Below are 26,448 nucleotides of genomic sequence, written 5' to 3' on the forward strand. Positions count from 1 at the left end.
TTATCGACTAAGAGCTACGCTTGTATATTTTGTATGAAAATCTTTAATGTTTTATGGGAAAATAAAGGAAAAAATAGGTCTCTTCAAAGAAGAAAAATGAATATTTTATGATTCCTGCCACTTATTGTGAGCTGGTAGATTACTTACCTTCAGGTACAACAACTATGTTATTTGAATGAAGGTACCTGGGGGGAGGAGAAAAAAGCAGAGGACACCACCTGTTACCCTCAAGGACTTCTGCTACATAATCAGTTTGCAAAATATCCAATTTCAGACTGAAAGAGCACCCTCAAAGCCATTCCTCTCTATGACCACAAAAGCTGTGGAAACTGTATAAACTGGCAATGGATAGGTACTTAAGTTTCACTTAGACTATTAAATGATTAACATAAAAATAAAAGAGAATGACGTACAATTATTTAAAACAAAACATTCACAGTTACAATAATAATGGGCTTTAGTTTTGAGAGTCATAAGAGGAAACAAAAAGGAAAAAGAAGAAAGCAGATAGAATAACCAGAATGAACCATATTTGATCATCAGGTTATTCCACACTAAATGCTGGGCAAGAAAAGAAAAAAGCCCAAACCCACACAAGTTACACAATTACGAACATTTTCCCCTGCACCTAAACTCTTGCACCTTTACTGACTGAAGAAACAAGCACATGATCCACTCACTGCAAGTGGGTTTTTCAAACCTGGAGTACATTTTTCAAAAGAAAAACCCAATCTTACACATGGTCATTTAGGTAGGTAGTGAGGGTGGCCAGATCGCTCACCAAGAATCTTCAGCACCCTCTGCTGGAACACTTCCAGTACTACTAGTAACATAAAAACTGTTCTTAGATTAACAAAATTTTCAGATATTGACATCTAATTGTAAAGGTATACTGAGTACTCAATGTCCAATTGCTTAGGCACATACGGAAATTATTTGCACAACATTTTTTTTTCCACTCTATTCAAACAGCATTTCCAAAAGTAGGAGCCTGTCTTTTCGGTGAGATAGAGGCAGAAAAAGGAAAAAGACATATGAACATTTCAACTCTATAGAGCATCTGAGCCTTCTCTTTTTCTTTAAAAATCGCAGACATTTAAAGTTTATGAAAAATGTAACAAACATGAGGATAGCAGATATGTTTGTAGTAATCCTTATATATACCTCAGGATGAGAATTCTCCTACTCATTTCAGCTGCAGCTCCTGGAAAATACCTGTGAACTATTTCACTCAAGCTAAAAAGATGTATATTATGAGGATCTACACCTAGTATCCCAGCATGAGGGACACGATATACAAAGAAACACAGATAACAGTGAAGTTTTTAAAAATATGTAGTGAAATTGCCAAGGATATAACTTTCAGGAAAATGAAAATCAGTTAAGTTTGTCTTTCAAAGTTTAAAGCTACTGTAACAAATTGTTCTTTAAATAAATCTTTATTTTGTGGTCTCTCCTCTGTCAACAAAACATCTCTTAACTGTCTGATCAAAAATTGACTTGTACTGTTAGAGCTACACAAACCACAGGCCCACTGCAGTTCTCTCTAGACCAGAAGAATGTGTGGGATAATGGTGGTACAACTAAGCTTGCTGAACCCCAAATAATTAGGTTTGACTCCTACAATTCAGTGTTTCCAAGAGATTATTTTAAGCTGTAATTTATACAGGTTTTCCTAAAGGCACCATCAGATAACATGGAGATTTCCTGATGCCCCATGGCAAATCATTAAATACTAAGTATAACAAATACAAAAATATTTATTTTACTGCTTCAGAGCATAAACATACTCTCAAGACTCAGGCATGATAAGACAAGATTGTCTCTTAAGCAAGTCCGAGACTGCAGTGACCTACAAAACAGTTCAATTATACTGTGGTCGCGTGTACCAGAAAGGTGTGGTTTCAAGGGCCAAATTAAGATGACAACATCAGACAGCTGAATGCATTAGACTACTCCAATATACACCTCCTCCTGTTTAGAGCTTTCCATTAAATGAACAGAATCAATGGTCCATCAGTTAACTCAACTGACAGTGAGCCAAATGAATTATAAGGGGAAAAGAGGATGTCCCTTTTAACACCCCCTCCGCCAAGCCTACCATACAAGAAAATCATAACCTTACAAGAAGAAAATGGGAGGGAAGAAGACATTGACTCAGGGGCTTACAGTTTAAGTGCCAAAATAATACAGTTCATGTGACATCCATTCTTTGGACAAGATTAGATAAACTACTCTGCCTACAGCAATCATCATTAAATAGTTACTACCCCTACTTGCTCATTCCTGCTCCTATTTGACAATCCGTGACTTGGTTCCAAAAAAACTTAGTACTACAATCAGCAAGACTGAGCTCATAATACCCCTGGTAGCTGGGCTGGAAATGAGCAACTAGGGATGGGCTGGAAGCAGTAGCCTGTTACTCTGGCTGTCACAACCATCTGACCATTGCATTTGGAGGTTCCAGTGCTGTATCAGGGTGGCAACAGTCTACACAGGAGTTGGGGGATAAGTATTTTTCCCTTAGCAGTGTAGGCTGTTGTATATTTTGTTATACAAAATTGTTTATTGTTATACAATAAACAAGAAATTATAGAAAAGATTAACATGGGACAAAATATCTCCTTTTTAAAAAAAAAGGAGAAAAACCCAACAAAAAATAACCCTTTCTTGACCTCCAAGAAAAACTTTCACACTTAAGAGGTAGGTTATGTGCAAGCAATACATTCTAGAATTATTTTAAGGTAAGATGGATCAGCATAATAAAAATATATTAGAACTCCTACACAAACTCACAATTCCACGAGGTTTGGAAGCTTCTGTGCAAGGTTTTCTGGCTGAAAAAGAGTTAGAGATTTTTTAGGTTTCAAAACAAAAAGCAGACACACACATATTGTGTACCCAACTCATTTTAATATCCATACTAAAACATGTCAGCAGCTAGTCACAGAAAAAACGGCAACAAGGAGCTTGTATGCAATACCCTATTTCCACATCCCCGCACGTTCTCCATCAGTGCAATCTGGGATATATCAAGGGTGAGCAATTCACTACTGAAACAGAACTACAGCCTAGAAGCGACATTAACGCGTCCTCAACTAAATGGTAAACAGACTTCTGAGGCTGAAAAGATGGATTACCAAAAACCTTAGTTTCAAAAATAAATTAAAATAATTGAGTTAGCTGAAGCCAAGAGACTGCTAAAAAGCTGCAGCCTTTACAGACTTAAAGCAGAACAAGAACTATACAAGATGTCTAACCATAATGTATTTTATTTTGTAATGCTGGTAAATTGGGAAATGACCTACAAACTTTGTGTAGCTTAATCAATTACCACCAAGCCAGAAGTGCTGAATCCATCAAACTAGATTTCCATATTTACAAATTAACATGCATATTATTTTCTAACTGCTAACTGTTCCCTAGCTGCAATTCTGTTTCTTAATGACGTTTATAACCATGAATATATACCACAAAATCAGCTTCACAAGTTTTACATGTCATGTTGGTAACCTTGAATAACTTGAGTATGGTTAAGACAGCTTTATTGCTTAAGAAACCTATTTTAAACATAGATATGTTTTATTGAAAAAAAGTTTTTACAATACACATATGCAGAAACAAATAAATTTTAAGATCAGCTCAATCACACAGTCAATTTCCTGTTAAAAAAACCCTAGCAATTTTCACTGTCATATAAATTTAAGGTATATTATTATCTAAAATACTTAACTTTGTGTTTATAAATTTATTATGAAGAAATACACTAACTTGAAAAAGTAATGTCAAAATAGTCTTAAGTGGCAAACATGCCATATCCTAGATCTGAGTACAAAAAATAGTTTGTTTTTAACTATGGAGCAGCAAATGATGGCTCAATAAATGAATCCGTTGACGTCAAGACCCAAGAAACAGGCTATAACTAATCAGTTGTTGCCACCTACTGGAAGGTTTGCTACAGTACATTTATCTTCTCTCGGCACAGCATTTTATTTGGTCAGAGAGAACAGCTTAAACCGGGAAAACATGGAAAGGCTGCAACATGCTCAAGCACAAAAAATTCAAGCTTTAATTTAAAAAATGAAGAGGGAATGTGAAAAAACAAATTCACTGTCATCCTACACCCTTTATTAGAATAAGGATACTAACCTGAATCACAAACTATTTTCACATTATACATGAAAGTTATCCTCTTACTCCTGCTTTAACTGCTTCATATTGTAAGAGCGCTAAACTGACGAGAGACAACTTTACAGTTTAGCAAGTCTATAATAGAAATTCTGCTTATCATCTTGAGTACCATAGTAACAATGGGTCTGAGTCAATACAACATCCTACAATGAAATTAAAAAACTATTCTGATCTATCAATTGAGAGATGAAACTAACTCTGGTCTCTACTGGTGACATGACAACAAACAATGATGATAAATGAATCATCAATTCTGCCACCAGTTTAGTGAAGCTTGCCTCGCCCTCACACCCACTGGACATTTTTCAAAAAGTGAACCTGCTGATTTGGTTCAGCATTGCATATGCTGAGTTAGTAAATTAAGAACAATTGTTCTTTGATATGGCTAGATCATGCTTCTGACAGTGCCATCAAGGCAAACGTGTGTTTCCTTTTAATAGATGGGGAAATAGGATTACTGGAAGGCTAATGTTATCAGTCAAACATTAAATGAGAAGTTGGAAGACTTGATGTTGAGATACAGGTGTGCTATATAGCTTCTTGATCCATTCATTATGTCATAGCCCTCTATTATTTCCATCTTGCCAATGAAGACAAAAAATGAAATTATTCTTAGTCAAGGTATATGTAAATTCTGTCAGCATAACTATTCCAGACATTTTCATAGGAGCCATCTGTCAAGGACTAGAGTAATTTTAGAACAGCAAAGAAGAACAAAAGCTGATTTAGTCAACATTTTTCAGAACTCTGAAGGAATGAACCAATAGGACGAAAGTACCACCTTACTTTAAAGAAACATGGTACAGATTTAGTTTTGATGATTGCTAATAATCTACATGCAATTTAAAGTATTTATTCATGAGCTAATGCTCATCATCTTGTATAGAATCAAAGGAGCACAAGGCTGAAAGAGACATGAAAATCACTCTTCTCAGACAGGATCACCCCTCAAAGAAATTGGTACATTTTCTCCTTCAGAAAGTCTCAGTGAAAGGAATACAGCTTCCTTCAATAACCTATTTGTTTTCAACTATTCTCAGATGAGATTCCTTCCCCTGCCCCCCCCATGTAAATAACTTACTACTTCTTTACTGAAATTGAGACTATTACTTGTCCTACCAGCAAAAAAAATTCATTATGAAAATACTGCTTTGTAAAAATACCAATGACTTCTGCTCTCCCCCATTACTCCTCTTCTATTTCTTTTCTTCTCTGTCTTCTCTTTTTGCAAGCGGAATTAACCTAAATCTCTCAACCTTCTCTCATAGGCCATGTTCTCTAAAAATCCCCTGTTGCCGCTTTCTAGGTTCTTTGCAGTTTACCTAGGTTGTTCATAAGTATGAAAACCCCAGACTCAATCTTTGCTCCAGCTTATGCTTTAACAGTATCCAATAATTATTCCCTTCTGATTTTAATAGAGATTGTGAAACTTTCTATGTTCCAAAAAGACATCTGCCTTTTTTGTAACATGCTGCTGACTTGATCTATTTTGGTCCACTACAACTTCCAACATCTATTCTGCTGAACAGATGCTCAGTGAATTAGACCCAATTTTCTTTCCCTAGGTCCTAGCTATAGTGCTATGCATTTGAATGAGGTTCCACCGAGTCATATTATGAGCAAGTCATCCTGATCATTTTGAATCCTAATGCTCTACTTCACGCTGTTTGCAAGTCATTTTGCCTAGGTATGATCTACGTTTTACATATTATTTCAGTTCCTTTATCCCAGGCCTCAATTACAATACCAAACTGTTGGGCAAGAGCTGCATCCCTCATTTAATACATCTTCTGTTGACAGTAACCATGGGTAATTACTCTTATGCCACATTACACATCCATTAGCTGGTAATGTTAACAGATATTGAGAGGAAAATGGAACTAAACTTACTTGTGAGGCTTTGTTTTGGTTTCTATTTTATAATTGCTTTGAGAAAAACAAAACCAGGCTCTAACACATACATGCAGAAAAGCGATATGCAAAACTCTCCTTATTATTGTTTCATCTTTTGAGCAGTACAAACTTCATGAACCTTACACCACTAAATAAGCACTGATTTTTCACAAAGTGTCGAAGCAGAACTGTTTATAGTATTTGGTTAATTTTTAAAGCAGCTTTAATTTGTAACCATGAATCCTATTCTCCCATTACATTATTAAGCAAAGGACTTGCCCAAAACCAAAAAGTGCCAAAATAATTCTCTACAGTACATGCAAACTTAAGTGACTCATTCAAGATGAAGAAAAAGCGTAAAATCTTCAGAACCCTTTTCAGCTTTTGGCCCAAGAAGTAAAGCTTTTATTAAGGAATTCTAATGTATCATTGTCAAAGCTTTAAACACTATTCCTTAAACTGGAGTACTGGACTTTTTCTAGGAAGCACTGAAAAACATGTAATTTTGGTGAGTTTTAAGTAGTCAGGCCCTCAAGCTCCTCTACCCTGGCTATTATTTTACCTATCATACCATAGAAGACCCCAAGAAAAAAAAAAAAAGACAACAAAAACCCACCAACAAAAACCCACAAACCTTAATTACTTGGAGACTTGAGCCTACTGACAGTGGCAAGTTTTGACGCTCTGTAGAGTCTTACCAACTCACAATATGTCACACAGTTGTTTAACTACCCCACACTGAATTCTGAGGTCACAACATTCATCCAGGGTAAGAATTTGTTCAGTTCAGAGAAAAACAACAAAACAAGAAGAAACCACAACAGAAAATCCCACAACCCTGAAATTAACTGTTTGTTCTCCCATCAACAGCAGCCCGTAGACACAAGTTTTCGCTGATACCTTAACAGCAAGCTTTGAATTAGACCCTGGGATTGACGAAGCCTTTAAAACAAGACACACACCAAGGTAAAAGTTGTTTAGCCTAATGAAGGAATGTAGATTAGACTGCATAGTATCACCTAACAGTAGAAAGGCCTGACCACTGACATGAGCAAAATTTACAGCAGTTAAAAAAAAACCCAAACAAACCTCACGAGAAAACCCCCAGCAGAGCTTCAAAACGGTAACCATAAAATGTCATAAACTTTCATTTATTATACTCTACAATACCTATGCAAGTTCAAACATAATACAACCAAATACTCATATTTCACAATGGATGACATCATTCAGGATCAGATTTGCTATAAGATTATTATTCTTTTAAATTATCTTGGTTTTTCTGTTCCAAAAATCAGAATTCCTGAACATACAGACAGTAAACATTACAATAAAGAGGTTGTCGTACCAATGTGGTCAGGGAATTTCTTTTCATATAAAGTCTCTCCAAGTACTGCAGCCCCTCATCTTTCAGTAACTCCAAAGGAAAGTGATGGAGATTTCGGTAATTTAAGAACAAGTTCTTGTGCCTTTCCAGCTTTGCCTCAGAGATTGTTTTACATAGTTCTGATGCCATGACTAATCCTGTTCCAAGCACCACATCTAGTGCATTGCATCTTCTGAAAGCAGACCCATTTCTAGGAGACAAAAAAAGAAAAAACCAAAACATTGTCAAGGTGTATGCCATGCATTCTTTTGCAGAAAGAGTTAGTTATTACATATTGTCCGATAATTTATCTAAACATACTTGTTCCAGTTAATACATAAAGTATCCAGAACATCCACACCATAAGATATGTTAGAAGCAAATCTTTGACTATTTTCTGTGAGAAGTTTTAGTGTGTTTTCGGACCAGCAATAACAAGATCTCAAGCTATACATAATGCTTTTTTTCATCCATTTTCCATGGACCTTTCAGATAATTTTGTTGCCACCACAAGAAGAAAAAAAAAAAAGAAACCTCTCTCTACTAACCATTATTAATGTCCTACATCTGTTCTGTGAAGTGTGCTAAAAGAAGAATCCACAAATCATACGAAAAATGCACAATTTACTAGACGACTTCTTATCTTCAGATGACTAAAATGCTTTCATGTAGCTTTTAATTCAGAATGACAAAAGGCAATGAAAGTTTGTTAAGTTTTCCCCTATAAAAGTACTGGAAGAATTTATCAGTTGGAAGCGATATTGGAGATGGAGAGCCAGTTAGGGCATTTTAAAATAATAAACTAATATATGAGACATCTGAAACCTACAACAAGACAATTTATAAAGAGCTAAATGCGAGAGCAGATTTTCAGCTCTCTTTCCTAAAAATAAAACCAGAAAGAACTAAATGTCAAGCTTTAACTGACAATTTCAAACCCAGAAAACAAAAGCATGAAGACAAATTAAAAATTAACTCATATCTGGAAGCAGATTTTATTCAGCTTGTTTTTCAAGTATAACCAAAATTGTAGTCATTATGTTGTCTAGATTTAGATGACAGCAGCAATGCTACATCTTTTCAATTGTCTCAGAAGTCAGGAGAACATAATAAATCCAGACTATTTATTAATTTAAAGTTACCAGTTTTCTACAGACTCGTGTGTATAAATTAATGTCCGTTAACGAAAGGCACGGAATTGTAACTGCTTTTCACCAATAACATTTTCTAGGAATGAGTATGTTCATTCCTTTACTGAAGGAGAGATTTCTAATCATAACAGATATTGGAAGTGAAGGTACTGAGTTATGACCAAGAATCCTATCTGATTATACACTAGTCATTGTAAACAAAACTCCTTACCCGGCTGAAGACTGACAACTGGACCATACATGTAAGTCAAACTACTTTATCAGTTTCAGTCATTTCCTTGATGTGCAGATGAGCAGCTTCTACCAGTGACCTATGTCCTTCTGGAAGAATACAGCATTTGTTTTCTTAGAGTCCCATAAGCACTACTAATCACAACTTCGGTGTAACATCCTGCACGCCTTTTCTAATCTTGAGTTATCCCCAATTCAAGCTATGCTAAGATCAGTTCTACAAGCAAATGATTACCCTGTTGAGAATCCTATATAAGATTAAAAGTATCAGTCCAACTTTGGTTAAACAGTATTCGTATGAGAACCACCATGGCTGTAACAGTTGCTTTCATCAGCTATCTTAAGGAGATGGGATACACACACTGCTGGCCCTGGGCACTAGTGACATTAAAGCTCCCTTAGTTCAACAAATAAAGGAAATTAAGCCACTACAATTCCAAACTCCACCTCTGTGATCAGCATAAAATAATTCAAAGAAAAGCATTAGAATTTTTAATGTGCATAGTCGGAGCGTATTTGAGCACTCAACTGCTACAATACAAGAATACACAATACAATCAAGAATCGGTAAAGGAAAGTTCATCTTTCCCCGAAATATTTTTTTTAAACGAAAAGCTATGAAGTCACAAAACACATACATAAATATCCAACAGCCTTCCAATTTGTCCAGAGATGCTTTTTAGGTATTCTGCACTTGTGGACTTCTCTTCAAGTTGTGACTCCATATACCAACTGGACCACATTTAGCCATGGCACACATGAATACACAGACATGCAAGCCCACACATGCAAAGTCCAGTCATAACCTACTCTATTTTGGCTCTTACTTCAAAGGAAAATCATCCTACTCCCTTCCACCACCAGCCAAACTTTTTCTCTCTAAGTAATCTTTTTTCCAAAGATGAGACACAGCACTACCAAAAAGGAACAGATACAATCACGGTCTTTAAAGAAGGTAAAAAGGGAGGATGAGGACAGATAATACCTAGTGATGATGGCCCTGTGAGGAGTCAAGTCACTCAGGGGAGAAAACCACCGTTTCACAGAGGATGGAGAAGATACAAATAAGCCCACACTGAGCACACGACAGGGAGCAGAGGCTAGGCGAAGGCGTGTGAAGGGGTGACACCGGGGGCTCAGGAGACCCCCAGACCTGCGGGTCGCCTCCAGCCGAGTGAGACTGCCTGGGGGAAAAGAGCGCACACGGGCAGATGAAAACTTGGAGGAACCGCAGGGCACAAGAGAACAAGGCTATGAAGTGGGGCTGCACGGAGCCGCCCTGCTCGCTGCTCCTTGGGCCCTGGGGGAGGCCGCTCTGTCACGGGTGGGTGCGAGGGAACCGGCCTGTCCCGGCTGTGCGGATGGGGAGCGGGGCGCCACAGGCAGAGGCCTGGGAGGGCTGAGGAGGCGGCAGGAGGCCGCCCCCACATCTGAAGGGGGGCCGGAGAGGAGTAAGGAGGAAAGGGCCTCGGCCCGGGGAAACGGCGAAGGCTCACACCCCCTCACGGAGAAGGCGCCGTGCCCGCGCGGTCCAGTGGGCAGACAGCAGGGGGCAAAGCAGCGGAGGCACCCACACACGCGCGCCCAGAACCCGATCCGCCCTGTCCCGCTCGCCCTCCCGCCGGGAGGAAGAGTCACTCACCGGCACCGGTGTCGCCGGAGCGGCGATCGCCTCTGCCCTGCTCAGCGCCGCCGCCAGCCCAAGCACCCGCACGCAAAAAAAAACCGCGCAATCACCCGGAGCCGGGGCGGGCCGTAGCCGCGCGAGACCGCTGACACGACTCTCGCGAGACGCGACGCACTAACCGGCACGGGTGTCGCCGGGGCGGCGATCGCCTCTGCCCTGCTCAGCGCCGCCGCCAGCCCAAGCACCCGGAGGCGGAGCGGGCCGTAGCCGCGCGAGACCGCTGCCACCACACGACTCTCGCGAGACGCCGCCCAGCCGCAGCAACCGCCCGACCTCGAGTCCCACCACAACACCGCCCCCTCACCACCCGCACCCGCCTCTTACCCAATCACAAGGCATTCCACCGCCCACCATCCAATCACAAGTTCCCCTCTCTCCCAGACTTACGTCCCCTTCCGTGTCAGCCAATGGGAGTGCGCCCCACCTCAGCGCCTCGTCCGCCTCCTGCTGTGTCCAAGGGGCGATTGTGAAGGTCTGGCTGGTGGTGGGGACAGGGAGCGTCCTTCCCTCCCAGTGGGTCTCCTTGCGGCAGTACGTAGGCTAACTTGCCTTCCCAGGTGTTAACACAGTTCCCGTTGTAAGCAACAGTTATCCCTGCTTAACAGCTTTTGAAGAAGAATGTCATTTGCAGGTAAAAGTTGTGGTGGCCAGAGAGCATCTTCCCAGCCAAATTTTGGTGCAACTAACGCTATCTTTTATTTCTTTGTTAACAGCAGACTGGAGACCCTTAGGCAATCCTGCCTACACCCCCAACCCCCCCATCATGACCATTTTTACCCGTAATAGTTGGCCTGTTGAAACAGGTAAGGGAATTATGGAAGCTCAATTTGTCTATGTGCTGTTCACCTGATTTTGATTTTACATGTATTCACACATAGTGAGATGACCCAATGCATAAATCCTATCCTAGGGAAAGTCTTGTTTGTGTTGTCAGTAATCTAATAACAGCGAATTCCATCATACTCAGAATATTTAACATTACTGGGTATTAAAAGTTCTTCTTTGCTGACAATTAGCCCTACCAGCTGCCTAAAAAGGGAATCCCAGCTGCAGAAATCCTCTTTCTAGTTCCCACAGACTAATTAACATAAACTTGTCTTGACAAGATTCACATAGCAGGTCTGCAGGGGAACCAAGAAGCGGAATGTAGAAGATGAACACCTTGCAGAAGGCATTTCTGCTCTCCTATATATTCACAGAACTTTCACTTGAAGCAAAGCAACATGCAGAAAAAGCTTAAGATTTTTTCTTGCAGACTCATTTCTCTCTTTTTCAGTTCTAAATAAAGAATAGCAACCCTTAATTGCTCATTTGTCATTTTCCTACACTTGAAAGGCAATAATCGATTTTGACAAGTATACTTGCTCAGTCTAACTTGCCACTTGCAGTCTTTTTGGAGTTGTTTTTTCAGATAAATAGATTGGATTTTGTTCAAATAATTTGAGATGAAATAATTTACCCTTCAAAATTTAACATCCTCCATATTTATCATATCATACTGCACACATTATTTCTTACTGTGGTTGATAGTACTTGTCTGTTTTTCTCAGCTGGATGTTAAATTCCAGGAAGTGGCCTGCTTGTATACCACCACAGTTTTAAAAACAGCAATTACATCACACTTCTTAATGTCGCTTTGGTCCCACATTATAAATATCTGAGAAATTAGAAGTTAAGCATACTTCAGACCAAAGTGGAAGCTGAATATGAGCACAGTCAGCAACACATTCCTAGAGGGAATTCAATGATGTGTCAAACCAAATGTTCTCCAGGATACTAAGTTACTGATCAGGGCAGAAACTGTGTTCCTGCCTTCTTCCACTAAAGTGCAGACAGGAAAGATGAAGCTTTTTTCTTGGGAGACCTGCTCTTAACAGAGCCGGGATACTTAATAGAGCCGGGATACTTAATATGTTTTTTTACACATATGTTGTAATGTTTTTGTTTCTTTACACATATGTTGTAATGTTTTTGGTTGGGGATTTTTTTGAGACAGTAACAGGGAGGAGACAAGATTACTGCACTCTGATATTTTTGAGAGCAAACTTTTGCCTGTTTCTTTTCTGCTAACAACAACAAAGGGACTACAGAGATCAGAGCAATGCTAAAATGTCTTTGGTTCTGCTCTGTCACAGAAAGAAATTCAGCTCTCAGGGTGTGCCTTCAGTGATTATAAAACATATACACATGGATTCAATGTAAACTGCAGGAGCAGTTTAGGATCACTGAAACTATTAAAGATGTTAATATATATAAAGTACTGGGGCTGTCAATATTTCAGTGGGGAGTTTTAAAACTGAGGATTTGAAAGTGTATTTTTTAAATATCTCTTGTTTTCTGAGTGAGAGGGTTCCTACTAGCAGTATTTAAAATGTCTTCTCCCTACTGATGAGAGTAATGTATATGATTCCCTCCAGACTGCTTTTCAATTGGCAGAAGAGTCTGTAGAATGAGATGAGCTCTTCTTTGCCAAGACAAACAAACATCCTCACCCACATCAACTATATTACATTTTTCTTGCTTGTTCCAGAGCTGTATCATGTTCATACCAGCTATATAGAGGTAAGTGGTAGTTACCTCATAGCTTTATGATATCCACAAGAATTTCTAATGTGAGTGTTCACACATCACTTTATCTTGTGACTTTCCTCCTGAAGCAGTCACTCAGGCTTCTCTCTTTATTGTCTTGCATAGCTTGCAATCGTCACACTCATTCATTTTCAGTCTGATTTTTTTTTTTCTTGACTGATGCCATCATGATTTCCCAGGCTAGTGTCATCAAATTCTGTGCAATGCTTCTAAAAAGCACTGCTCTCTCAGATCTGAAAGCTGATCTCTGAAGCTCTGATCCTGCACAGCACAGGTGTACAGTCTTGCCTGTGTAGTCACAAGGCTAAAAATGATGAGCAGAGCAGGGGGTGTTGGAATCTGATACTCCGTTAAGGAGAGTGCTTGCCTCATGGTTGCCAAGTCATTCCCACCTAACAAGTGAGACTAGTGGGATGCTCTTTGCTAAGTAGATTTTTACTGTTTCTTTACCCTAGTTTAATTCTTGATTTTGTGCTTGTGAGAGCAAGGAACAGAGGGGCTTGAAATTTACATCTTGCTCAGAAGGATGGCTGATCTTATCTGTGCCTACATAAAGAAACTAATAAAACTTGTTTTGAAGTGCAACTTTGGAGAAGTAGATCTATTTAAGTAGTTTGCAGTTGCCAGTGTCTTGAAGACCTGCCTTCATCAGTTGGTTTACTGGAACAAATCCAGTAACTGGAGAAAATGGGCACAGCTCCACCGGTGATTCCTTGTTTGTGCCAAATCTATACAAGTCAGATGAATGTAGTGTGAGTAAAGAGAGATGATGATACGTTATCAGATTTATTACACAAGGTAACTGTTTGAGACTAACAACTTTGGGAAGATGCAATTGGAAATATCTTTGTATAGTAAAGCTTTATGCAACCATTCTCTTTTGTTTTACCAAATGAAACATGAAGAAATTATTTTTATTGAGGTTTTTGTGACAAGATTCCTAGCTCTCCATTTCACAGAACTAGGAGATCCAAAATGTCTTACTGAGCTTTTGGATGTGAGTTCTGAACACTTTGAGGTTCAGCCTCCCTAATAATCCTGGGTGCGTCTTTTCTACCCAGTACTGTGGATACCACTTATATTGAATCATGTGCTTTAAATTAGACTTTGTAAGCTTGGATTATGATCAAAATATTCACTGAGCAATTAGAGGTCAGTTTTTAGCAGCAGGAAAATTTAGTGTGACTGATGCATGACAGGAAAAGAGTGTTTCTCCTTTAAGGTCAGATAATTAGCAAATATTTTTAACCTTTGCTCTTTAGTGTGTTAACGAGCAGTACAAGGTGGGCTTTCTTGGACATCACTGTAGTCTGAGAATTAGAGTGTAGCAAAAATCCACCGCTAAACACTAAGCTCATGCGGTTATAGCTGGTACAGGGAGGTCCCTGTACCAGATTGGAGGAATCTTCTAGGCACAAGGAATCAACAGATCAATCCAGTGATCAAGAGATGCAGTTTCATCTTTCTTTAGGTTCTGCTTGCTGAAGTGTTAGTGTGTACTAGAGCGTTAGCATATGACATGCACACGTGTGGAAAGCAGTAGTAACCCAGTGGACCCAGTGTCTGGTGCATCTGCCAGGTCTCACAGCCAGTGAACCTCTTTTCCATGGTCAGACAGGAGAAGAAGCTGCTTAACATATGCTTGGGATGTTTGAAATGGTCTAGGAAAACGGCAGAGCTCTCCCTTACATGGCAGGATTCCAGTTTGGGGGCTCAATGGTTTGTCCTGTTCTTTTGTCTTCTGCTTAATCCCTAGAAAGTGTGCATTGCCTAGAATTTTGAAAGTTCTCATGCAGTTGAGTGTACAAGTTCATTTTTTTGCTCTTGCAGACACAGAGGGTGGCTTTTCCCTCATCTAGGAGGACTACTGACTTACATTTTTCTTCTAACAAGAGCTGAGGGCCTTGTGTCATCACCAGATTCTGCAAACTGAGACTTTAAGAAGCATACTTTCCTACTTCACTGGAGAGACAATATATGCTATGGTGTGATTGTCACTACTAAGAATTTTTTCAGTTTGCATTCTTTCTTCTAGAATTTCAAATCTATTAACTCTACTTACCCTTGTTTTCACTTTACAATGTCTTACATAATGCTTTTTCAGTATATATAGCTTTCATATCCACAATGATACAGGACCTCAATTGGTATAAATTTCAAGAATTTAGGATCTGTTCTTTCCATAGGAGGGTTTTTTGCATTACACATACATTCATTGATTTGTCTTTCATATCAGGAAGAAATAAACTCACTAAAATGTTCTGGTTTTACTGATGGAGAAAAAATCCATTCTCCAGAAAGTCCTGGCTCTTCTTAGGAGGTCTTTCCTAACTTCCAGTTAGTTATTTTGGTGTAGTGACAAAGCTGTCTTATTTGAGTGGAATAAAGTTACAGTGACTCACCACAGCACTACTAACTTTGATTCCATAAAGCTTTTACTTAAAACTCTGGCTTCTGCAGCAGTAACAAAAACTGGAAGGCAGATGGAGCTCCTGCATGCTAAGTGCCAACATACCAGTATTTAATGTTTAGACATCATCCACCTTTGGCTTAAGTCTTTTTATTTTCAGTTTATTTGTTATTGTATTTGTTAAACTTTAACTGACTCCTTTTTCAATGGCACAGTAATGCTAATGAAAAAGCTAACTTGAAAGAAAGTTCCTTGGACTGCCTTGTATGGTTCAAATCAGCATTGCTTAAAATAGAAGCTTTTAAAACAGTCTAATTTGGGCTGAACTCATTTTTTGAGGGAAATTTCCTGGTAATCACATTGATTATGTTGTGGAACACATTTCCTACAAAGTAATGGAAAGTACTAGTAATTTGGACAAACTGCAATTTGAATGAAACAACCCTAACACCGAATAAGCGAGCAGCGGATTTTGGCCCTGATCATGCAGTCTCTGCTCATTCTAAATTCCCACTGATCTAATTAATCTCAATTGGAAAAAGAACAATGGCTCATTGACTGCCCCAGAAACCAAATTCCTCTGTTAATGCACTAAGCAAATGTGACAATAGGCAGAATCAACACTTCTGCCTCTGCTCCATCAGGAAATCTCAATATGGGATCACCACAAAGGTAACGAATCAGCCAGCTCTCCATGGCTTATTCAGTTGTTAGTCCTTCTTTAACGACTGCTAAAGGTGCATGTAGCTGATATGGAGATACTTTTTGTTACCTCTTGTTGACAAGATAATCAAGGCTTTCAAAATAATTTCAATTAACCAAGTATTATTTTTCAACTTATCAACTTTGCTGTATGTCACAAATGCATTAATGAATAATATTTTGTTTATCTTTTGGAATTCACTTTATGAACTTCTTAAACTTGACTGATTTGGTTCAATTAAAGCCACTTAGAATATTATCTATAGTTTTGCTTCACTTTAAACCAGAAAAGTAGTAAAACTTAAGTAGCAAATTTAGGCAGCACATGGATGTTTATTAGTTTCAGGCAGCAAATGGCATGAAATGTTCTTTGGTCTATTTTTATATGACCTCAATAATATTATTTTTTACTACCGCCCTCTGCTGTCATTGATTCTGTATGGTGGTTATTTCTCCGTCTTTCTGCCTGGCCCAAGATCTGCTTTCTTTTCATCTTCACTGCACTTCCCTTGAGTTCAACCCACAGATTTGCTGAGTTTGCAATAATTGTCAAAAGATTCCTGCGTATTTCTAATGATTCATTGGATCTAATCAGAGCAAAAGTTGTTATTCATTCACCTGAAAACAGTGGTTTTAAGCTTATTCTGAAGCTGTTCCTACTTCCAGATAGCAAGCTTACTCCAATTCTTTAACCTGATATTAGGTTAGCCATTTATTTTTCTGAGAGAGAAGTCCCATGCTCTTCTGTGTGTCAAAGCAAAGTCATATTTTGGAGAGAGACTCCATATGGTCAGTAAAGCTCCATTGTTCCTATAAATTCACTTTAAATCTTTGATAAAATATTAAATCCTTATACTCTTATCCACACAGTTCCATAATTTTAGTACCTGTAAGCTTGAAATGGAAGGGTGCTGCATTTGTTTTTTTAGTTACACGTAATACACATACTTGAAATAACATATTTCCATATATTTATGAGATGTTTGTATTTCTTGTGGAAAAATTCCAAGTGAGGTGCCAAATATCTTGGTTGTGTAAGAGTGACCGTTTTTGTAATTTTATTCTGTCATTCGTATCAGAAGGGTGTTAACTCTGTGGCCTGTTACATTGTGATAGAAGTGAGGCAGGTGGTGAGCTATTTTTCATTCCAAGTGAATATAAATAGTGAAGGGGGAAGCATGGTGTATACACAGCTCTTTGATTTATGCAGGCATATTGTGGAGCCTGTTACAGTGAAGTCAGATATAGAAATCTTCTGTTCCTGAGACCAGTGGGAGATTTGCTTTTAGAGAGCTTGCAGGGTTTCTCCTTTTCACGTAAACTATCCCTCTGGTTACAGCTGGGGTCTGACCTTTCTTTTTATTGAACACACTAGGAAGAGCTTAAATGTATGCCTGAATGTTCCACATGTTGGGGAGACACTCAATAGACTGCTTCCTGTTAAATGCAGGTTTTTTAGTTTTCGAGAGCAAACCAGAAGAGTCAAAGATACTTGTTTTCCTGTTATGCACTGTGTATCCTCTCAGAAATTTTTCATGTGAATTCCTGAGCACTTTGTTACTGAGAAGTCTAACAGTCAAAATTTGAGCTAAAACAGGTAACAAAAGTCAAGACATAATTGGGCTTGAGGAGGCTCTTAGGTAGTGGTGAATTAACAGTCTTGCAGTACTAAGTGCTTAGCATGTGTACTTTTTTTGAGTCCTTACCTCCTTCCTGGTTTTGTCACATTTGCAATACAACATTGATAAAGACTTTTCCAGATTATAAAATTGTGGCATAATACTAGCTACCAACTCCCATTTTCCTTGGTGTAAGGAGTGTTTTGGACAATATGGCATTGTGTCTGGCACCAGCTCTGCTCCTAGGGAACTATTCCAGACCGTATGTCGGTAACAGGTTAACATGTTCTGTCTGACAAAAGGAGCTAATTTAGCCTCCTTTCAAAATCAGAAACAGAGACTCAGAGTTACTTCAACTGACTATAACTAGACCCTCACACTGAAACGATTTTTCATTTTTTACCAATAGCATAGGAAGAAGAGTCATGTGCCTTTTACTCTCTTCCAGGGATTAATACCCCATAATTCTGGGGCAGTGAAGTAATTAGGTCTATTAAACCCTTTTAGTGACCTAGTGCTTTTAGCATTAGAAACCATGCTCAGTGACTTCAAGTTTCTTAAATACACATTGATATGCTTAGAACAGCTATCCTCTAGTGAGTGATTGCACCTTTATAACAGTAATCCATAGATACATAGAGCTACAAATTAGGGATAGCCCAGCCAATACAGATTACCAAAGAAGCACAGCTGCAACTTTATTATAATCCTTAAATTAATATTTGTTTCTTTCCTAAAATAGAAGCCAGCCAGATAACCACATACAAAACACTTAGAAAATTTGGCTGCTGGAAAATACATCCCTGTCAGCGTACCAATGCTGCAGTCCTGTTGTGCAACTGAAAAGGAATTTTCATAGATGGACTTTTGTTTCTGTTGCATTTTACTCTGCTTTGAATTGGTGGATCAGTAAGCCAGTGTCTTCACAGAGAACTGCTGAGGATCTGTTAGAACAATAGGAAAGAAAACTAATTTAAAATATGCTTCGACCCACCTATTTGTTATTTTGCTGCAACAATATAATGTTTCTAATTTAATCAGGGCTACAATCTGTAATTTAAAGTCAAAGGCAATTTTTCCTTTTATTTCATTGGAGAAAAAAAAAAGAAACTGAAGAAGGATCTGAGTTTACCAATACATTTATGAATATAAATATTTTAGAGCATATACTGGTTCTGTGTATGTTTCTATTACCATTATCAAATGTGTGGTAAAAATCTCTAAAAGACTTTTAGTCCTTGCATTAATCAAATAATCTTTTTTGTACTCAGTACCTTAAACACACAAGTATTCAATAATCTTCTTGTACATGAGCAGGACTATGCCTTACATTAAAGACTAATCACAGTTGTAAATGTTTCGAAGAATCGAGATGTAAATAGAGACGTAATTCAGACTGAATTCTAACTTGAGGAATTTGGTATTGATAGACAAGGAAAGACAGCTTCAGGTGGCACATATGCACCACAGCAGGGACTATTTCCACCCAAAACTTGGCACAACACATAAAAATGCTTCTGTAATCTCTCCATAGAAAGTGCAATAAAAGGCATGTGCATCTCAGAATCTATTTACGTATTGGTCACTTTCTTATAGTTCTTTAGACTGATCAGATACCAGTGAACCCTGAAACTGCTACAGCTTCATTCATTACTTCAGCACTGTTGAAGATCTGTTCATTTCATGTTTCCCCCTCTAGTGTTCTTTTGGAACACAAAATTTCCAAGTTGATGTCATTACTTTTTTTTTTTCTTTTTAACTTTTTAAGTACTGTTACTGCTATACGACTTTAACATTCTGCCCAACAAACAAAGGGACTATTCATTTAATCATTTACTCTTTTGGCAGGTTACAATTACTTTATGGAAACAAGAATAGAAAATGACTTTTTTTTTCTTTGCCTATGTAAAGAACAGTTGACCAAGTTCTGCAGGCTAATGTAATTAAGGAAAAGAAAGCAAAGATCAGGAAAAGCAGAAGTATGTCGTTAAAGAAACATGGTCTTGCTCTAGATTTATCAGTTCTCTTACTGTTCTCTTCTAGTTCCTGAACACTTTGATCAGGCTGCTAAGTAGCCATCTGACAGGAATTCTGTTTCTAAGCTATAGACACAGGACTTCGCAGAGAAGTAGTTTATTAAAATAGACAATCTCCACACGTCTGCTTATATTTTAGAGAGAATTTATAAATAAGGGGAATTAGGGTAGTGAGAAACCTGATCTAACATTGAAGTTAGTTCTGCTCTGAGCAGGGGGGGTGGGCCAGTTGGCCTCCTGAGTTCCCTTGTGGGAATAGTGCTCTTGCTGCTGTTATAACTAATGTGGTCATTGCTATAGCGTTAATCAATCCTTGTTACAGACAGGGCAAAACAGCTTTGCACTGAGTAGATGTGGCATTTAAAAAAGCCTTTCAGGCTTTCCCTCCCTGGTCTTTCAGCCTGGGCGAGGTCCTTTCCTTGGCTGAAACATCAAATGGTACCCCTGGCAAAACATTTTCTTCCAGTCCCATGGTTGTGTGGGTCTATAGGTAGACATCCTTAGCACACTGCTATCAATCAGAAAAAAAAAAAAAAAAGAAAAAAGAAAAAAAAAGTTAATATTTTACATTTAATTTTAGTTAGATTTTGAACAACATTGTACATCTAAGACCAAAGGAGAAATTTATACCAGAACTGTTTTCTGTTTTATATTTTTGAAAAATGGGCATTCTCTGTGTGTATCCTGTCCTTAGAGATGACTAATAAGTAATGTCACTCCTGACCTTCCCAGATTTTACTCTGGAATAAAACAGGACAGATGTTTTAACATGTACATCTTTAACAATGTACAGTAAAATACAGCAAGGATGGAAGAGCTAGAAAATAGAGAATAATAACATAGCCTCATACTGAATGTAGCCATAACTGAGACTGGAAATCAGATAGATAGAGTGAAAGTAATGTTTTCCCCCATGTCATAATTTTGGCCTGAGTAACTACTGGTGCCATTGTTCTTGTGAAAGATCTGTCTGTTGGGGTGTTACAGTGACTAAGGTAGTAATTGTCGCTATTCCACATACTAAAGATAGCAACTCGGGTAGTGTATTGGTGATACCTAGTTCAGTATCAGCTCAGAGAGACAGTGCTACCTATTTCAAGTAGGCAATTTGTTTGCTTCATCTTTTCCTGGGTGGACAGTTTAGTTTGAGTGAAAGCAATTCTAGGTGATCTCCTGCCTCTGTCTCCAGAAGTGTGCTACGACTAGCAATTTAAAGTGACTGCCTTTGGCTCGTGGAGACTTCTTCGATAAAGCTCAGTACCTTTTTAAAACCAGATTGCTAATACATTGCTTACGCTAACAGAGGTGCAAAGAATGCATACAGCTTAGATGAAACCTGTTTTGTTTTGGATTATGTTGTTGTTGTTTTAACCTATATCCATTATATCCAAACCGCTATGATTTTTTTTTTTTTATTTGAAATAATTTCCTTATTCTAGCTTGAGATAGCCAGTGTGATGAGAAATAGATCAGTCTGGATTTGGAAAACAGGTGGATAAATGCACCACGGTTTGGCCTCTACTTTATGTTTTAAAAAATCAGTCTAAATAGTCTTAATATACCCTTCAATTAGTGGAGAAAGAGAGGAAACTGATAACGTGTTGTGATATGAAATGGAAAAGCACACTTCCATGGAAGATTTATGTGGTACAGTATGCCAGCATTTAACAGCATATGTCAAGTTTGTATGGGTTGATGACAGGGTAATTTTATTTTGCTGAAGAGGGGGCTCAGCTCTCAATGACTTGCCCATCCCTGATGCAGAGAAAACTGTGCCAGTGAACCAAATAATTTTTTCCTACTTCCATTTGCAGGTGTTCCCTCCCTGACCTCTTCACTACACATATGTGATTTTCAAAGCAATACACCGTGAATGGCAAATCCGTTGTGTTTGAAAAATATCCAATCCTTTTCCTTCAGTTCCTTAGGGGAAGGACTGTACTGGAACAACATGAAACAACTACTGAAGATACTTTTCCTTGCTGAAAGACAAAGTCAAGACTCAATGCACAACAGCAATATAGAAAGATAAGAGCAAAAAGGGAAAGGAGCGAAGTTAAGTACATAAAAGCATCACAACGTAAGTGCTTAGATGAGTCTCAGTGTTCTGACCTCCGCTGCTGTCATAAAGTGCTTGAGTTTGTTCAATACATGATAGAGTCCAAAAAACACAAATGGTGTAGCATGTAAAGGGGAATTTCCTTGTTCGGTAAGGATGGAAGTTATGCCATGATAGACAAGTGCTGTTCAGACAGAAGCACCATCTTTCAGAGAACTAGTAATGAGCATTTGTTGTAAGGCGCTCTTTTAAATTTAGTATTGTGGCTCCATGTTAAGATATATAGGTACATTCTTTCCCCTTCTGCAAGGAGACAATTTTATTTTTCAGTCTTTGTTGTAAATTCTTGAGCACTGTTGAACTGTTTAGTTTCAGTATTGGAAGAAGAATATTTTTGCACAGTTTGTATACTAGTTTAAAAGTACTTTTGAATCTGGTAGATTTAGAAGGTGTACTGGGCCTGGCTGAGATAGGGTTGTTTTTCTTCATAGCAGCTCAAAATGTGCTGTGTTTTAGAATTGTTACCAAGACAATACTGATAACACACTAATGTTTTAGCTATTGCTGAACTGTGTTTGCATAGCATCAAGGCTTCTCTTGTTTCTCACTCTGCCCCCCCTAGTTGTTACTTCCACCATGGTAAGCACATGACACTTGCCTTGGCAGGTTCAGGGCAGTGTGATATTGATATTGCAGCCACTGTCCTTTATACCAGCAAGGCTTTACTCACTTGGCTTGCTTGATTATGGCGTTTCACATTCATTAATAATCTGTGCAATGCCTTTCTCTCTTCTTCCACTTCTCCTTCATTTATTAAACAATTTTTACCATGACGCCCAAGTTTTCTTGCTCTTACTCTTCCTTTCCTCTGCCCCTGTCCCACTGGGGGTGAGGGCTGTGTGGTGCTTAGCTGCGTACCGGGGTTAAACCACAACAGAAGGTCTGTAACAAGTTAAAAATTATCACTGCCATTCACGTTGCTGATTTAAGTTTTTCAAAATACTGCTGAGTTTGTTTTTTTTGTTGTTGTAACAGATACACTTTCCCATGAACAACAGTAACGCAGGTATATAAGTAAGAAGGAATTTGCTATTTTCCCCTCTGTTAAACATTTCAGTGACTGTTACAAAGTAGGTGAGCTCATTTATGTCATAAATGACATAGCTATTTAGTTAATTCAGCAAGTTGATAAGAAGCTGCTCTGTAGACTAAGGTGCTTTACTTCAGAATGGAAGCTGATTCACATGACTAACAAATGTATTTAGTAGTTAAATGTCTGATACAAAGTCAGCTGAAGGCAATGAGATAAACCATGTTAGTATGCACAGAGCATTGCATTTATAAAGTTTGATTCCCTCAGAAAAGATATTCTTACTACTGAGTTATTTTTTTCATTTCAGGCAATCATATTTGTGTCATTAAGTCAAATATTTGGACTTTCTGAATTTTTTATTTCATTTTGCATGGTACTTTTGATGGAATATTGTTTTTTCTCAGGGCTTCTTGGCAGTTTTCTGTGCTATGTATTACTCTGTGTCCTCCCTCTGTCTAATCCATGGCTTTTATGAGCAGTATCTAAGTTACCAGATGGAGCTATAGAGAGACTTGAAGTAACATGAACAGCTACTTTGTGACAGATCATAAAATAATGATAAGGCTTTGCTTTGTGTAACATCAAACCAACCATAAGTTTGAGTAAATTGCTGGACCACTTTGCTGCAACTGAAAAACATTGATCTCGGGGGCAGCACCATCAATTTTTCCCATCTTAACTAATGTCTGTGTAGGATTCTTCAACAACTAACATGTTCTCCTATTTGATTTTTTTTTTTAATTTTCTTGGGATTTGTCAGTTTTATCTTTCTACCTTAAATTCTGTCTGTGGCACACAACTTGGCGATACGCAAATATTCCAAGAAGAATATTGCAACACTACTCAAAAGCCAGTAGTATTTCTCTATGCTTTTATTTATACAAAGCTAGAATGGGGGAGGATCTTTTTGCAAAAAAGACATTACTCAATAAAACTGAAATTCAGCTCAATGCAGAGAACTCTGCAATTCGCTTCATAATATTGCATTCCACATTATAGCTTTAAGTGCAATAATATGAAATGTCCAGGGGGTTGTACAGACTCTTATCTCTGGAAGTTCAATAAGAACAAACTCCAGTGAATGTTAATACAAGGAAGAAACTCTGCTTATTTACTAGGAATTGGTATCAAGGAGGAACCAAGGTAAAATAGGGATTTTACAGAACTGAGAAAATTATTTTAAAATATTTCTAATAAATTTGCTGCAGACAGGGTGACTCAAAGATAAAGATAGGCCCATATCCTTTAACCTTCCTACATGCACTAGCTATCCAGTTCAAGCAGATCAGTTAAATGCAACGTGTGGGGAGAAGAGAATATTTCCACAGAATGATTTATGCTCAGTATATCATTGGTTTATAAAATTGCTGCTAGCAAAGTAGTTTCATGCATATTTTAAAAGGCTATTTCAAGTGACCAGAGACAGGAAGGCCATGAAAGATTTGTGGATGGCAAGTTTATAAAAGGAAAATAAATGGAAAGGAAATAAGAACCCTTTCCAGCAGTATTTGACTTTCCCAATACATGTGATGGACATAAGCAAACTTCTAGCATTTTGTTAATGACATTTAGCCATGTTCCCCACTGTTTTCAGATCCCTTGAACTTTTCTTCTTTCCCATCCCTCAATGAAGAGATAAGTTATCTTCAAAAGGCTTAGATATTAAGTCCAGTGAAGTTACAGAAGTAGAAATATGCACTAATCAGAAAAGCAAACTTACTATCATATCTAAGTTTACATTAATCCTACCAGTATTTTAGCCAACAAACCATTTTATTTCCCTTGTGCTTTTCTGTGTATTTGCCTTCTTATTTTCACTTAGCAGTTAGATTATTAGGAGTTTTGCTTTCTTGCTTCAAGAACTTAGGAAGAAACCATGGCAACGTCTTCTAAGCAAAATATTCTCAATTTTTGCTGAGCATTGCAGCAGAGAAAAGAGCTTTGATTATGTCAGGATACTATAGGCTTGATTCAGCCCCAAGCTCACGGTGAATGGAACAGCAATATCTTTGTCGTCATTTTTCAGACCTAATCTTCTATTGCAGACTAGAGCTTTCCTGTAGGTTTAAATGGGGCTTGTCTCCTCATCAGGTAGTACCATGCCCCTTCAACTTCTGTTCTGTTCCGTTCCAGCAAATTTGCAGCTCCGGGCAGATCTAGCATTGGTTCTATCTGCATTATATTCAGCAGAGGGCTCTTGCTGATGGCTCTTTATAGCTCTCGCTATTGACATCCACACAACCCTTAGGTATAGGGCTTGGGTGCAAGTCCTCCTCCATGCCTAACCCTCCCTGGAGAGGCAGGAAGGAACCCATTGATCACCACACTGGCTATATAAGTTTGGGCTCCAGGCTAACATATCAATAATATAGCCAGTGTGGTGATCAAAGTTTGGGCTCCAGGCTAACATATCAATATAGATAAACCCTGGGTTAGAACTGTATCACTGCTAGAACTCTACAGCTGCACTGAATCTCCAGTGAGGGGACAGTGATAAACATTTTAAAATGGCATACAATCCAAAGTCAAATTCACTAGTGCAATTGATAAGGTTAGCAATATTTGATGACTGCAATACCATATAAATTCTAGCTACAGATTACTAGCCAGCTCTTTTCCCAGCAAACTGCAACGGTACATTTGAATTGTCCACTTGAGATTTTTAAGTGCTTTAATTTCCTGGAGATATTTACAAATCTTAGAGACCACAGAGAGAACTTCCTTAAAAGGGTAAGAAAAGCCACTGCTCTTATTGCAGCCAGAAAAGTTTCTACAGTCAGATCGTCCTTCTACTGTTAGGTTGATTGAAGAAAGAAGGTGAAAAAATTAAAAATGTTTTGGACTACGTCCTGAAGCACAGAAGTCCCGTGAACAATCATTCCCAGGGGTGAGAACTTTCTGCAAAGACTTTTATTGTCAATTCCAAAAGACAGTCAGTTGTAGATGACATTAAAAGGAATGTCCTGACTTTCTTTAGGTAAAGAAATAAAGAAATAAAATTCTACCTGCACATTTAGGTAGAATATGTTGACAACTTCACCCATCCTAAATTTCAGTTCATTTCAAAAGAAGTTTTAATGCTTATATATGCTTGTAGTGGCTGGGGGGGGGGGGTGGGGGGAGGGGGGGGGGGGGGATTCTGGTGGGGGGTATACACTGCTCTTATTGCAGCCAGAAAAGTTTCTACAGTCAGATCGTCCTTCTACTGTTAGGTTGATTGAAGAAAGAAGGTGAAAAAATTAAAAATGTTTTGGACTACGTCCTGAAGCACAGAAGTCCCGTGAACAATCATTCCCAGGGGTGAGAACTTTCTGCAAAGACTTTTATTGTCAATTCCAAAAGACAGTCAGTTGTAGATGACATTAAAAGGAATGTCCTGACTTTCTTTAGGTAAAGAAATAAAGAAATAAAATTCTACCTG

The 26,448-nt window shown here is 38.3% G+C and overlaps 1 protein-coding gene and 1 long non-coding RNA gene across 5 annotated transcripts in view; one reads left to right on the top strand and one right to left on the bottom strand.

The window, feature by feature from the left end:
- LRRC28 (leucine rich repeat containing 28) overlaps positions 1-10,548 on the bottom strand; it is a 51,311-nt gene extending 40,763 nt beyond the window's left edge. For 2 of the 3 annotated variants that reach the window (XR_002086209.1, XM_019472518.1), the window contains exons 1-4: positions 10,475-10,548; positions 7,433-7,661; positions 2,797-2,837; positions 148-185 (exon numbers count right to left, since the gene is read on the bottom strand). Coding sequence is in view for 2 of the 3 variants with exons in the window: in XM_019472518.1 (XP_019328063.1) it covers positions 148-185; positions 2,797-2,837; positions 7,433-7,600 (247 nt within the window). In the remaining variant the exon portion in view is untranslated. Of the gene's footprint in view, positions 1-147; positions 186-2,796; positions 2,838-7,432; positions 7,662-9,817; positions 9,893-10,474 lie in introns of those variants that run through there. The other variant, XM_019472519.1, reaches the window with a different exon arrangement.
- A 445-nt stretch (positions 10,549-10,993) lies between these two features.
- The window catches only part of LOC103900339, a 28,503-nt gene continuing 13,048 nt past the window's right edge, over positions 10,994-26,448 (top strand). Inside the window, exons 1-3 of one of the 2 annotated variants that reach the window (XR_657666.2) lie at positions 10,994-11,150; positions 11,233-11,322; positions 16,929-17,009. This is a non-coding gene — a long non-coding RNA (uncharacterized LOC103900339). The remainder of the gene's footprint in view (positions 11,151-11,232; positions 11,323-16,928; positions 17,010-26,448) is intronic. The other variant, XR_657667.2, reaches the window with a different exon arrangement.

The sequence above is a fragment of the Aptenodytes forsteri genome, unplaced genomic scaffold (assembly GCF_000699145.1).
Source record: "Aptenodytes forsteri isolate BGI_AS27 unplaced genomic scaffold, ASM69914v1 Scaffold564, whole genome shotgun sequence".
Taxonomy (NCBI): domain Eukaryota; kingdom Metazoa; phylum Chordata; class Aves; order Sphenisciformes; family Spheniscidae; genus Aptenodytes; species Aptenodytes forsteri.